The following is a 14,407-nucleotide window of genomic DNA, read 5'->3' on the forward strand; positions in this document are numbered from 1 at the left end:
CCCTCATGTCTCTACAATGTCACAATCCCGTCTCTCACCTGGTGGGCGGATTCCCATGTGCTGCTGCCCGTCCATGACGTATCCCCCCATGTTCTGACCATCCGGGCTATAGGGTGCTCCACCTTGACCTGCGGTGACAAGAACAATTCATTGGACTGTGTTCCGCTGATTTCACTTTGTTGTGTCTATCTGCCCACAACCACTTTAAAAAAAAATTGTACTGGCCACCATGGGTGATCTGTAACTTTTATGCTTCTAGAGCTTTTATGAGTGCAAAACAAAGTAACCTATGCATAGTGTTGCTCACAACAGACTTAAAGTAATCCTGCCGTTAAGTTAAACTAAGTTGCATAGATACCAACACAATGTCAACACATATCTTTGTAGCTTCTCAAAACTTTCTATGTTCTCTGGTGTTCCAAAAACCTTGACATGTGCATGATGTAAATTCTGCCACATCCTGCGTATACATCTCCACAGGCCCCAGAGCTTTGACATGGAGCCCAGGTTAAAATTCAGAAACTGCACGTGCCGGACTTCAGGGACTCCTAGGCAGCACAGGAAGAGATTCAAGAAGCCCCATGGGTATGTGCAGCATTGTGTCTAAGCAGACACATAGTTTGGTGATTGTTTATCACTAAGTGGCATGCAGAGAAGTTTTATTTTATTTCCCTATTAAAAAAAACCTGAGCTGAGAAAAACAACTAGGCCTCCAAACTGAACTCTCCTTCTGGAATGACAATTGACAGACTCATCCATAGGACTCCTTATTGAAGAGACAGAGGGGCATTTAACATTTTGAGATGGAGGTGAGCCCCACCATGTTCTCATGACAGGTTTCCTTTAAGCTCTGCCCACAGAGCAGAAGATTGCATCAGCTATATGAATCATCTTGGTTATAAATACATATGTTATTTTCTGGGGTAACGGTAACGTGATCTGCAGCTCTACTGTAAAACCACTTGGTCTAATTTTAAATTATAATAAAGCTCAGCACACTATTGTAGACGAAACAAGAGGGAGTAAATGTATTTGCGCATTTCAGGTCAGTGCCGCTTACCTGTGCGGTTTGATTGGTCAATCATTGGCTGAACGATCCGCCTTCTTGCATTAATGAACCTGCACCCCAAAGAGAAGGAAAGAATGAAGACAATAAGAACATGTCTTAGAAGTCGACCACAATAGCAATTTACAATAAAATCACTAGGCTCATTTATCTGAGTGACAAAATGAATTCCTATAGCACTATATCCTGTCTTTATGTTCTATTTCTATTTATCTACAGCCCATGCAGAAGATATATATTGTTTTGTATTAAGATGCAGAATTTGATGCCACCCAGTTAATAGAATTCTCATAATATTGGACACCATGGATGAAAGTGTCTGAATGAATAACTGTCCTTGTTGCCAACAGTAACCCGGCGCAATATGGATAAATAAAAAGAAGGATCTGGATGGTTGCTGCTGACATTATGAACAAATCTTTCAGGTTTTCTTAAATTTTAAATTAGAACTTGGAGGGTATGGGAGACTTCTTACCAGTTATTGACCTGTAGTATCGTAAGCCCTGTGTCCTGTGCTAGCTGCTTCTTTTGTTCTTCTGAGGGGTACGGGTGCTTCATGGGGGGAAAAAGAAAATATTTGATTACACCAGATTGAATAAACACGATCCAATCCATTCAAAAGGCCAAACATATCAAATAAAAGATGACTTTTGTTCTGTGTTTATAGGCGCGACTCGCAATCATAGCTTTGTATGTGCAGAGTTTGGTTGCTAATCAGACCTGAATAGATAAAAACGGGGTGTAGAGAGACTTCCTGCCTACTAGTCATATAGAAAAATAAAAAAATTCAGCCTTTGCTCTATGTGTATGAAAGAATTAAAACATTTATTAAAGCAGCACCACACTGCTCTGATAGCCCACGGACTGGGTGAATTGAAGATAATCTAAAGATTCTCCAGTAAACATCCAACCATCTGCTTTGTTAAGTGGGAGCAAGTGGGTGATTTTTATGATGTCCTTCTAGATGTATAGGACAGATGGGACCAGCACAAACAGCGCCTTTCTTTCTCAGGAGCCCAAGAAATGTGCAACTGGCCGTTTGCTTGATCAGGAGGACCTAAAACACAAAACAAAAAAAATGGCCATGGAGCTGTCAAGGGCAGCAATGATGGATGAGATTGGGGGTCTTAGGTTGCAGCCAGACGGAGACCTTTGCTTGACAGGTTAGTGACAGATGAAGGGCATGAGTGCAGATTGGGGGGGGGTGGAGGTGGAAAATCACAGAGGCTAAACGGTTGTTAAGGGTGACCATGCCAGAACTATGAAAATCTGCAAGTTCTAGTCTATAACGTCTTTCCCTTTGAATCATCTTATGTCTTGTATATTTATGTAATTGGCATAGGAGTGCCCAAACCTGGAGTGTTCTCAAAACAGTAAAAACAATGAATACATTTGCTTCCCTGGGTACTGGAAGCATTATAACATAAAACTCAAACTATTGATATTGAAATACCCAATAAGATTATTTTTTACATAGAGAAGACGGTTTTCAACATAAAAGATCCAAAATAACTGCTCTATGAGTTACAGAAATTGGAGCTATTGGGAGTACCAACCAAATGCTAGATTTAGTTTTCCTAGAGGACGAAGGACAACTTGATTAGTTCCTATGGCCAACAGCCTTAGCTTTCTTCTGTCCCAGTGTCCAGCTGCCACAGAGACTCAATGGGCTGACATTAAATTATGCAGTATCCCCTCTTCAAACTTTTTTTATGTTTCCACTAAGCATGCAAGTCGCAAAGCTTGTTTCCAAAGGAAAACAGATCCGTACTTTCACCGTGTAGTTGCAATATGTGAAGTAGAAACAACGGTAGTTGTACCTGCCAATCTCTGAGTTCAGGCAATGTTTGCATGGGAACAACTAAAGACCATCCGTATCGAATGGCATTCTGTGCATTCATAGTGCAACTATATTACCGCTTGTATTTCTCAATCCTGACAGCTAGTTCTTTTCTATATTTCATACTTGCTTACACTTTTATTACATGAATACAAATAATTAAAACAAAATAATAAACTATCCCGATTCCAGCTTTTCCTTTGACGGGGTATGAATGGTTTACCATGGATGAAGCTTTAAAGGGCATTAGGAAAGATTTTACAGAAGAACATATGCTGTGGATCATAGGAAGCTGTGACAGGCCTAATCCAATTTGAGATGGCAGATGCAAATCAAACTCGCAGCATACTGCTGTAGCTAAAATTGTGAATGGCCATATAGTTGTCTTTTTGAACTAAGCTTACAACTCTACATAAAATTAAACTTTATTATACAATTATTAATACATTTTAATGGAGTAAAGTACCCCCCAAAATAAATAAAATCAGTGCAAATGGTTTTGTTGGGCTGTATGTAGTGTGCACAATGATCCACATTTAGGGCTCGATCACACCATAATGTATGTTATAATGAGCGCCATGAACCACATTATAATGCACATTACCGCAAAGCATAGTGAGGCGCTGTAGTTGTGCACTGAAATGTTAAAGTTAATTGCACCCCAATGCACATCTACAGTGCACAGCAATGGACCTGCATAGTAATAGCACACCACAATGCAAAGATGCATATGATCTATGCCTTGCATTGCCCTGTGCTTAAAAATATATGCTGCATTTTGAATTGGATGCCCAATGCATCTTGCCTTGCTTATCAATGCGCCATTTTATTTTGTGACCGGGCCCTTGCTGCAATGTTTGAGAGGCTTATGCTGCCACAGCAATACGCCTATTGCTTATATTTCCAAGCTGGCTGTTGGCAACACAACTTGTTCTTTGATTGCTCAATCATCTGACAAAAAGTGAACAATGTGGTCAAGCGGCGATTTTGTTGCCACGATCCTGTCCTTTTCGCAAATAACTCTGAATATGTGACAGGATTATGGTATTTTCTTCCCTAAGACTTTCACACCGAGGTGTTGCTGAATTCATCAGGTCAGTGCGACATTTTTAGGAGGTTACTGGACATGACCCTAAAATAGAGGCATGGGGGATTTTCCCTTGAGTTCTGTGAAGGTCTACTCCGGCCACTATTAAAATTTTCTTTTAGTGGGCACTTGTGGATTTAATCAGGGGCGTATCAGTGAGGCCTAAAGCTAAGGCCCCTACGTTTGGTATTGTGATATGTGATATCACATGACAAAGTGCTTTGGGACGCAGTAAGTAAGGGAGAGGGGTGGACCAGGCTTTGTGCGGGGGCACCTACATGTGTAGCCAGTAGGTCACAACGTTTGACCACTTCTTGGATTTAAAGACTGTTGTGGTCAGATTTTTTAGCAGTAGCTGGTGTGTCTCTGTCCAATCCTATGATAAAGGAATCTCTCCAGACTCCCAAGTTATTTATTTATTATACTTTTCAGAGCATCATCAGGGAGTGTGACACCATCAGTTTGTATAACTTGCTGCAGAGCAGCCAATCAAAACTGATAAAGAACAGTTCTTTGTGGGGATACCCTTTAAGAATTGAAGATTATGTTGATCACAGATCTGTCGTGTTACATAGAAATCTCAGTAAACATACAGGCCTCCAGCATTTTTGCACGTTGGCTGGAGAATATCTTATCCTCCAACGAGCAGAGGAAATAAAACAGATAATCAGGGGTGTGTGATGTAGGTTCCCCCTGCCTATCCGCCTGTCAGATGTAGCTCCTCGTCAGCCAGCCAGCTCTCCCTCCCCGATGCCTGCCTGCCGCTAAGCAGGTTCAGGGTAATTACCTAGAATTGATTACCCGTTTACCAGCTTCTAATAGGTTTATAGCTTCGTCAATTAGTAACTAATTGGTCAGCGTTCATTAACTCTGCTTTGTTTAACTAGGCAGGGACGGGCTCCGTTCTGACTAATTGTTTCTGTGCACTCTGCTAGCTGAGATGTAGCCCGGGGCGGACTTCATGGGTAGCTGCAGCCGAGACTCTCAGCTTTTATGCCGCTTTAGTAATTTTTAATTGGGTCTGCATTGCAAAGATTTCTCAGCATGTAGCGGGCAGAGTGTACCCTCTGGTGCAAATGGTTAAACGCAAAGGATGCGCTGACAGCACAATGTATAAAGCTCTAAGTCCTCTGTCTAATCACATCACATTACTTCCTATGGTCATTTTTTTTTCTTTTATTGCACAGTAAAGAGCACTTTACAACAGTATTCCTTGTAAAGCAAGTGAAAGATATGACAGAGCTTTATAAAGAGACACAGAAGTGTATCTAGATCCAATAAAGGGCGGAACACCAGTGCTCAGTTCTTCTGCGCTTCTCAGCCAGCCCTTCAATGAAGGTAGCGCCTGACCTCAGAGCTGTGCTGGTTCTTCCCTGTGTGTAGGAAACACATCCCTTTCACCTGCTCCCCATTCACTACTTTCATAATGACATGAGTTCACAAAACCAACACTTGCATTTACTGAACCATCCTATGCGGTCATTACATGACCTGGCTGATATATGAATACAAAATAAAACATTGCTCCTTCTAAATATGCTATGAAGATGGAAATCTGGCAGATAAGGTAATGTGACATACTATATAACAATGCCCAGACAGATATAAGATGGGGGCACCTTCTGGCTAATACTTGTTCGAATAGACCAAATGTCAAATAGACCAGAGAGTAGACATAATCATATGGACCAATTCTACTGTCCCCCATTCAGTCCAGCTCGGGTGTGTAAGACTGAGCTCTGCAAACCTGAATTATGTTTCTATGGGCATCTCTACAAATGACAGGATTTAAAGGCAGCCTCTACTGCCAGCTTGTTTTGAAAAGTGCAAGCTAGGGCTGCAACTACGTAATCGATTAATCAATAATGAGAATAGTTGCCAACTATTCTCATTATCGATTAGTTGGTTGGTTCACCTAGCTCTCTCCTCCACACTGAGAGGAGGGCACAGGAAGCAGTGGACGGGTGCAACAGCCAGCCTGCTATTGGCTATTGCAATTTGAAATTGCCATTCCACCAGCCCACTACCTGCTGTATTTACATTCAGATGCCATCTGCAGAGTCTTGCCATTGGCAGCTGTCATTCCCTGGCTGGAGCTATTCAAGCGCTGTGTGCTTACAATACAATTATTTAAAAAAATATATATAAAAGGTGGGAAAAAAGTCATTTTCGATTTCAGCCTGACAAATTCTGCTGCGGGAGGTGCATTGCAGTGCCATTCATTTCATGGCACCCCTAACGTGCCTCCAACCCACAGTATGATCGCCCGCACTGGAACGCATGGTACCACAATGCCGTGCTCTCCAGTGCAGTGCGATTTCAAAACCTTGTGCATGCATTTTTTTTTTCTGAAGTAAACTTTGTAACACTCCATTTGTGTATTTTATTTTAAATTAAGGATGGTGCTTATTTCTTTTTTTATCCAGTTAATCAAAAACATAATTGGCCAACTAATTGATTATGAAAGTAATCATTAGTTTCAGCCCTAGTGCATGCTCTGGAGCTGTCATCTTCATCCGAAAACAGGTTTATACAGGTTAGGTGACCCAACACTTTACTGACATGCTTCTTTCAGGTCAGTGAATGGCTAGGTAGGGAAGCAAGAAAGAGGATGAAAGTCCTTTGCGCCCTGAGGGTGGATTCCCACTGTTCCATGTGCGTTGCAGCGCATGCGGTGACGGAGACCGATAGGTGTGGATGGGCCCATGACGTTTCTCTGTCCTTTCCCACTAAACTACAGCTCATATATGTGAATCCGCCACATAGAAAAGAATGGGATTTCTACTTGAAATGCATTTTCATGCAGCAAAATGCATGAGTTTGGCTATGTTAAGGACCTATGCACACTTGTCTATTTTGATGCAGCAAAACTCTTGCAGTTTAGCGTGAAGACTAAGGGAAACTCCATGGGCCCATTCACACCTACATGTGTGCGTTGCCATGAGCGCTGCATGCACTTGGAACAGTGTAAATCTGGCCTAAAACGGACAAGTGTGAATAGACCCTCCATGACGAATCAGGAATGGTAGTGTCTTTGTTTCTATCCTGAGAGGTTTCCAGAAAATAAACTCAGCATCCATATTTCTATTATGACAAGATCTCTTAAAGCAAGAAAAAGGGCCATCATTGGAGAGTTATCAAATCCTCATGAGGACATTTAAAAAATAGTCTTTGTCAAATGATATTGCCGTCTGAATAAATCAGTGTGTAGCCAAACAGATCTGGTCTCCCTGTACTTCCAGGCCCCATATAGTAGTCTGCTGTGGCTATGTCAAAGGCATATTGCCTAATCCAGGCATGGTGACAACATAACACGGGCTTCTCATGACACTGACTATATTTGGTATGAAAACATTAGTTTGTAGTGCCACACAAAGGTTGTTCTTTCCTGCTCCTTCTCACAATGCAACACTTTGAAGCAGATATCTCCACAGCGGTGAAGCAGGGAGGCAGAGGGACTGCAGTGAAAAGCATCTCTCCTTCTAAAGGCTAATCTACAAATCTCTTAATGCAATATGGAAGACCAGCATTCAAATGAACATTAATACATATTCACTGAAAACAAGCTTTACTTTGCCTTTTAGTGACCAGGCATCGGAGTTTCTTACCGAAAGGTGCTGGAAGAGCCACGCTCTCATGATGTTTGTGGCGACTTTAGGGAAAATGCCTCGTTTCTTGTTCCTTTTTTTGTCCCTGTCTAAGTCATCATCGTCCCCCGTACTGGGTGAGGCCACGCTGTTGTCTAGACAGTCACCTGTAAGGGAAAACATTACAATATGCGTTAAGCGGACACAATTATCGTAGTTCACCATTTTCCGTTTAATTTGACATCTTATTCTTGCTGAAAATACATTTCTGTTCACCAATGCTTATATTTTGTAGCTGAAATTTGACTTCTGCCAGCACCATCTTATCTCATTTGCCTTGTACATGTTCTCAGAACAGGCTCCCCCTACTAACAGAATGCAATGTCGGTGAGCACACAGAGATGGAGGAATCTCCTTATATGAGCCACTTCTGCTGACTGCACATAATAAAATATTTTATTGAGCAGCACATCCAGATATACAGCCCTGTAAGATGTGCATATTACAGTAAAGGCATCATCATAAATTACTGAATCCCAGGAAATAGCACAAAGATATCAGTCTGTCACTGATCGGGCTTACTTTATTGTTTTTCCACTGCAGCCTCTTCACATTATTTTTCCCACTGTAGCCTTTTCAGTAATGTCAGTGGCACTGCATTCAGAAAAGGTAAAACAAAAATTCTTCTGCATTGTGGGAGATACTCCCCCGTGCGCGGCCATCTATCGACATCATAGGTTGAACTCTGGATCAGCCCACAAAATGACTTCCTTCTTTGTAGAGATAGGAGCCATTTCAATTTGCAGCCCTAAACATTATTTGCTTCTCTATTGAGGTTCGTGACTTGTACTGTGCTTGGCTGGCAGTTAACAATCAGATCACTCCAATAGCCATATGTCTGTAGACATTGGGGTTGGGTTCCTTGTGCTCACAAATCACCAAATGTAACCATCAAAATAAAAAAAAGTGGGCAAAGCCAGTGGAGAATTGTGAAAAAAGGGGACAGAAAGGTATATAAATGTAACTAAGAAAATGAAGAACATTCTTATAAATAGCATGCATTTCCTAGATGGTGATAGAATTGCACAGAGGGAAGCACAAAGAGTAGAAATGATGTTCACAATGTGGTAACCGATAGCATCTGACTACATTCAGTCTACTGCAGTTGGTCAGGTTGCTGTATGGGTACGACACTTTGCATAATAACACTGTACTTTTGCACTGCTTTAATGAGTAAGCCCAAGACTGGCCCATCCAACTAACCCATTCATTGTATACCTTAACATTCCTATCCAAGCATCAATCTGGCCCAACCTCAGTTGTGTTTTATGGAAGCATTTCATGAGATAACCATGAAGGCCGCAGTTGTTGATTACCCATTCTGGCTACCTGACTATCATGCTGGCTGACTATCTGGCTTCAGTTCTTTTAGTCTCTGACCTAGAAACAGTATGTAATAAAGGATTTATGACTTTTGTCTAACTTTCCTGATCTGCATACTTGTTCCAGGTCTTTGACTTAATATTGAAGCCAGTGGGTCAGCATAATAACCAGGCAATTAGCATATTCAGCAATGGCTACTTCCATACTGCTTCCAAGAAATTTGGTCGATGTTGATTGTCCCACCACCATTGCTGGTAGATGCTTTGATGTGATGTATCAGATACAAATTCAGTAAAATAATGTCTTATAAGGTTGCTGCAGGCTATTGAGAGACAATCTGTCATCATGAAACTGATCCCTGGAATTGATGAACATGGGCACAAGCAGCAAATAACAGAATACAATGTCAGGTGAACAGCTGAGCCTCTGCATGGCATTTCCAACTCCAATACACAGCCTTAACAGTAAGTGATGGCAGTAAGATTTGTTTTGTGATAACTGGGCAGTGAATAGGTTAATATCCATTAGTTAACGAGCACAAAAGGGTGTCGGGAAGATTAAAAAACCTTCCAGATTCTGTGTAACAGATACAGAGTTAGAGATGAGCAAATCAATTACTGCACTGATGCTGCAGATTGGCAAAGGTAATTATAGGTATACTGGGCCTTGTTGACTTAAATATGTGAATGATTAATCACATGAATGGTGAACCCTGGCAACCATGGCATAGCATTCAGCAGAATGTGTAGACTGTATTTTGCCTGAAGTGTCAGATTTGCCTTAAATTAAGCTACCAATACAAGATCAACTAGATTGGGCGAAGGTCTCATTTCTAAAAGTCCAGCGCATGACAACCCTCAATAGCCTGTTGCTGCCATTCCTCCCTGTGTGGAAATCCTATTCTCCTCCTAACTAATAAAATTTAAATTTAAACAGTCCAGCCCACATTTTAGGAGCATGCCTCAAGGAAATTTGTCTGAAGGTGATCATCTCTGCATGTCTGACTGCATCCATTGAAAACGGGACCATCTTTTTGGTGTGCGCGCAACAGAGCTCAAGCTTTGCCTGGTCAGGTAATAAAGACACGTTGGACTGGGAGGTGCATTTTCCACCATGTTTAGTGAAATAAATATTTGCCCATCTATGGATAAGCAATATTGAAGCAAAACCCATAAAGATTTACAATAACAGTACCAGAACCTTTAAGCTAAACATACAATAAGACTGAGATGGGGCTATGGCCAAGTCTTCACCCAATGAGCTGTGGTTAGATATGTCTGGGTGCAGATGACCCTCTTACGTTCTCCGAAATATCCTTTGGCCTGGCCTCTCAAACACACAATCTCTCCTGTCTCTTAAACATAAATCAGAGAGTAGGACAACAGGGGGGGACTATATAACAGCTGCTCAGCTCCTATAACCTGCGGCAAAAGAGAGGCTTAAAAGCTTGCCTGGAGGGGAAGTAAATTATGCATCAGAGCCTGCGTCTGCTCTGCCCTGTGTTGCACAGTACTGCTTCCCTCCCCTCACCTCCACAACACCCCTGTTATGCCCTCTGTTTCCATATGCAAAAATTATCCTTCTTATGAATTTTCATAGCGCCATAAAGTCAGAGAACAAAGGCTGCCTGCGCAAGAGGCAAGAAAGAGAAGTGACTGATATATGTTGGGGTCACAGGAAGCTGTGGGGTTTAAAGTGTGGATTGTATTGTCTGGTGTACTAATTACTGAACTGCAGGTCATGAACACGAGAGTGTTGTGGCAGCATTACCTATGCTGTGCCAACTTGACAGCTTTCAGTGCAATGAAGATGTTAGTTCAATGTGCTTTTTGAATTGTTCTTTTTGGTAGCAGTACAGTCTGTACTGCAAAATGTGACTTTCAATCATCTTTAAAGGGACTCAGTCTTAAAACAAAGCATCCATGTGAGAAGGCACTTATAGAAGCAGCCATTTTTTTTTAACTGCCTGCCATATGTTACTTCTCATTTAGTGAAGCTCAATCTGTTTTCAGGGCCTTGAATTAGAATAAAGCCTCCAAATCAGGGAACGACTGCTTCCATCAAGGCCTTTACCTCCCCTTGAAATCCATAACTGAAGCTATATCAGTAGTGGGTGAGACTGTATGATGCGGCGGTCATTGCCCTCTAGACTGCTTTGTTGTTTACATTATCATTATTAGGTAGGGATGCTGCCAACTATCTGGTGATTAGGACATATTCAATTATCCTGGCTGTGATCTAATGAGGAGTACGGACATTAATCTGTGGACTGGAGCAGATTAGATTATATTTAATGCTCACAGATCTCGTGTTTGGGGCATGGATTTGAGTAATGATCCATTGATAAAGACAGCCCTCGTTGTTGCCATTTATAGGTGTCTGTTACCAGCAAAGAATTGTGAAACTAGGGGTTACATGATGTCCCTTGGCCCTTTAGGCCAGAGTAAGGACACAGATACATGTAAGCAGTTGTCAGCTGTTGCCGATTCCTGATTGCAATGTAAACCTTCTAATTTATTCTAAAATACTTTTAAAATCCAGCAGATTAACAATACATAGCACTCCTGTCTCCTTTATAAAGGATGTGTATGGAACCATTTTCTGCATGGTCAGCACATGTGACTGGTTGTAAGAGAACTTTATGGAATTGCAATGTAAATGTGATCAAAATGAATGTAATGTGCTTGTGATCCATTTGACAAATTCAACTTGGGAAATAAAACTTCATGCTGGGAGCCAACCTGGAAAGTCTAGATCAACCACATAGAAAACGCATACAAATATATTGAAAAAAAACCTTTAAAGGTTTTAAAATCAGAAGCTCCCCTTTAGATTTGCACCAGAGACGTGTGACTTATGCTAGCCATAGACATAAACACAAATCGTACAAACAGCGCTCTTGTAGTGGTATTGAGGGGGTAAAAAATGTGACCCTAAGTAGTGTGCAGCCCTGAAACCCAGGAGGAGTGCCTGTGGATATGCAAACCAGAAACAAAAAAATTAACACTTACATTTTAAATCATGGGACCAGAGGATGGACCATCCTCTGGTCCCATGATTTAAAATGTAAGTGTTAATTTTTTTGTTTCCTCAGCTATTCATTAGTTTTTCGCCCTTTGCATCCATTGTCACATGATTTTCCCTGTCACCTTCCCCGGGTCGTTCGACCCGGCCAGTCAGCCTACCTAGTGTTGCGCCCTTTTTGGTTTTTCTGTTTCTGGTTTGCTAGCCATAGACATAAGATTGTGGTCAGAAGGTCCAACCACTGAAGGATCTTTACCACCTTGCAAGTTTATGGTGATAGAGAAGGAAAGGGCAGGAAGCAAAGAGAAGGAGTCATGCCTGCTTATAAGGGAGATCAGAATAGGTATTCTAACCTGTCTGGTTGCTGATACTTCTGGAGAGAGCTCACAGACACAAGATCATCACTGATCCAGCCAAAAACTACCCATCTGGGCAACTGTCATCTCACCTCTATGTAAAAGGTGTACGTGATACTATTGTTCTATGACTGTTTCAGTGTGTAACCCAGCATATGACTTTATAGCATGTGATGTTTGTCTTCTGCCTTAGAAGAATTAAGGTATAATATGGATATAACCAAACCAACCTTAGCCTCTGGTCATAAATATGTCAAACCTTAAAGTGACATTAAAGGATACGTTTTTTCCCCTCCCCCAATGTTAATGTCAGCACTTACCTTAAATGATATCTCTTAATCCGTTCTTCTTCTTCTTTCCTGTCGTTTTCAGCCTTCTATCCAGCACTGCGGTCGGTCTCCGATCCAGCGCTGCGGTCGGTCTCCGATCCACCGCTGACTCCTCTGTCCTTGCTGGCACTTCCTGTCCCACGGTGTCTGCATGCGGGTGCACGTCGTCCATAGACTTACCTTGTGTCTCTCCTCGTCTCCCAGCCAAAAATCTGAACTGCGCATGTGCCTGCCCCAAGATCTTTTGCGGCTGCCCGAGATTTTTCTGATTGTTGGCGCGTGGGGAATACACAGGTAAGTATTAACCCTTTTCAAAGCGTTTGTTTCTTTTTTTTTTCTACTTTTTACATATATCTATTGCTTGCTAGCAGTAGATATATAAAAAAAAAAACCGGAGGGTTTAATTATACTTTAATTTTATCAATAACCAATTTAAGCCAAATCAAATTATTTTAAATAATAAAAGTTCCTGTTCATTACCAATTACTTAAAAGTGCTCTTCCCCAGCTCCCTCGTGATCTTAAGTCTAGGGAACCTAAGGTGCCCATACACCTTACGACCATCGCAAGACTTTTGTCTTGCGATGGTCGTAAGCTTATTAAAAGTTCGTACGATCTGCCCATCTTGGACAGGCAGAACGTACTTGCGATCATCGAAAGCCCGCCCCGCTGAGGGGCGGGTTTCCGATCACTGCAAACTGGCAGTGTGCGCAACCCACGTATTTCTCTCAAGACGGGCTCCCTGTAAACAACAGGCAATATAGTGAACCCAATATTGTGGGGCAGTATAGTACTCTATAATATATTAGCACCAAGCTTATGTCTCTATTGGACCCAACTAGACTATCTACAGACATTAGATAGCAATCTTTGGTAAATGTGGTTTAAGGTCAATCGTTCTCACAGAAGACCAGTGTTCCAAACTGGAATTTTTGTCCTAGTTCTCTGAACAATCCTTTCTTTCTTTTTTTCCCAGGGAAACAATCACGTACAATCCACATACATGGATAACTTTAGCATGACACAGTCCATCCCTAGAAGCATTTCGATGTCACCTGGCACCACAGACGTATGAAAAATTGTTAGTGTTCGTGGAACGATCTTTCATATAAAATTGTACAACTGGGAGATCAGTCAGAACTCTGGCAAGCGCTGTTTTATGCCTACGGGCAGCCTAGGCTTACAGCTACTACAGGCCCTGGATGAGATCCTCCAGGTCTGAGCTAGAATGGCAGTTAGTGGAACAGCCAGCACACGTCTGTTCCCGTTGTTTATTTTACACTAATCCAGTTTACATACTGCAAGGAGCGACTGGAAGAGGGAGGGTGTCATTGCGCTGGGAGAGAGAAGGGAGTGCAGATCTGGGGGCTGTATACTGGGCCCCCCCTTTAGGATTATTCTGTGATTAAACAACACTCCCTGTGGCTTTATAGCAACCCTTGCTGAGAGTCAATGAAGCAGACGCACAGTGAAGCAGCATGGAGAAGGAGAAGTGGCGAAGGGAGGAGTGGTGTCAAGCACTGTGTGGGGGGGGGCACATATTTATGAATGAGAGGTCGCGCACAGATGGGGGGGGGGAATTCTTCAGCAGTCCAGTTAACGCACAGAACTGGCTCTGCACATTTATCTGATGACCTTGAAGTTTGAGAGCAAAGGAGGGTGGGTGGTGCAAAAAGAGAGGGGGGCCTTGGTCTGGCACAAGGAGAAAAGCAAGCTGTGATTTCAGTGCTCAGTCA

At 42.1% G+C, this 14,407-nt stretch overlaps 1 protein-coding gene across 5 annotated transcripts in view; it reads right to left on the reverse strand.

Annotated features, from left to right (window-relative positions):
• Window positions 1-14,407, reverse strand: part of MEIS3 (Meis homeobox 3) — a 43,349-nt gene that overhangs the window by 5,004 nt on the left and 23,938 nt on the right. For all 5 annotated transcript variants that reach the window (XM_018556027.1, XM_018556029.1, XM_018556028.1 and 2 more), the window contains 4 exons: window positions 7,602-7,747; window positions 1,542-1,618; window positions 1,061-1,119; window positions 39-128 (listed from right to left, as the gene is read on the reverse strand). In XM_018556027.1, the coding sequence (XP_018411529.1) occupies window positions 39-128; window positions 1,061-1,119; window positions 1,542-1,618; window positions 7,602-7,747 (372 nt within the window). The remainder of the gene's footprint in view (window positions 1-38; window positions 129-1,060; window positions 1,120-1,541; window positions 1,619-7,601; window positions 7,748-14,407) is intronic.

This window comes from Nanorana parkeri, unplaced genomic scaffold, assembly GCF_000935625.1.
Source record: "Nanorana parkeri isolate BGI_ZX_2015 unplaced genomic scaffold, ASM93562v1 scaffold221, whole genome shotgun sequence".
In the NCBI taxonomy this organism is placed as follows: domain Eukaryota; kingdom Metazoa; phylum Chordata; class Amphibia; order Anura; family Dicroglossidae; genus Nanorana; species Nanorana parkeri.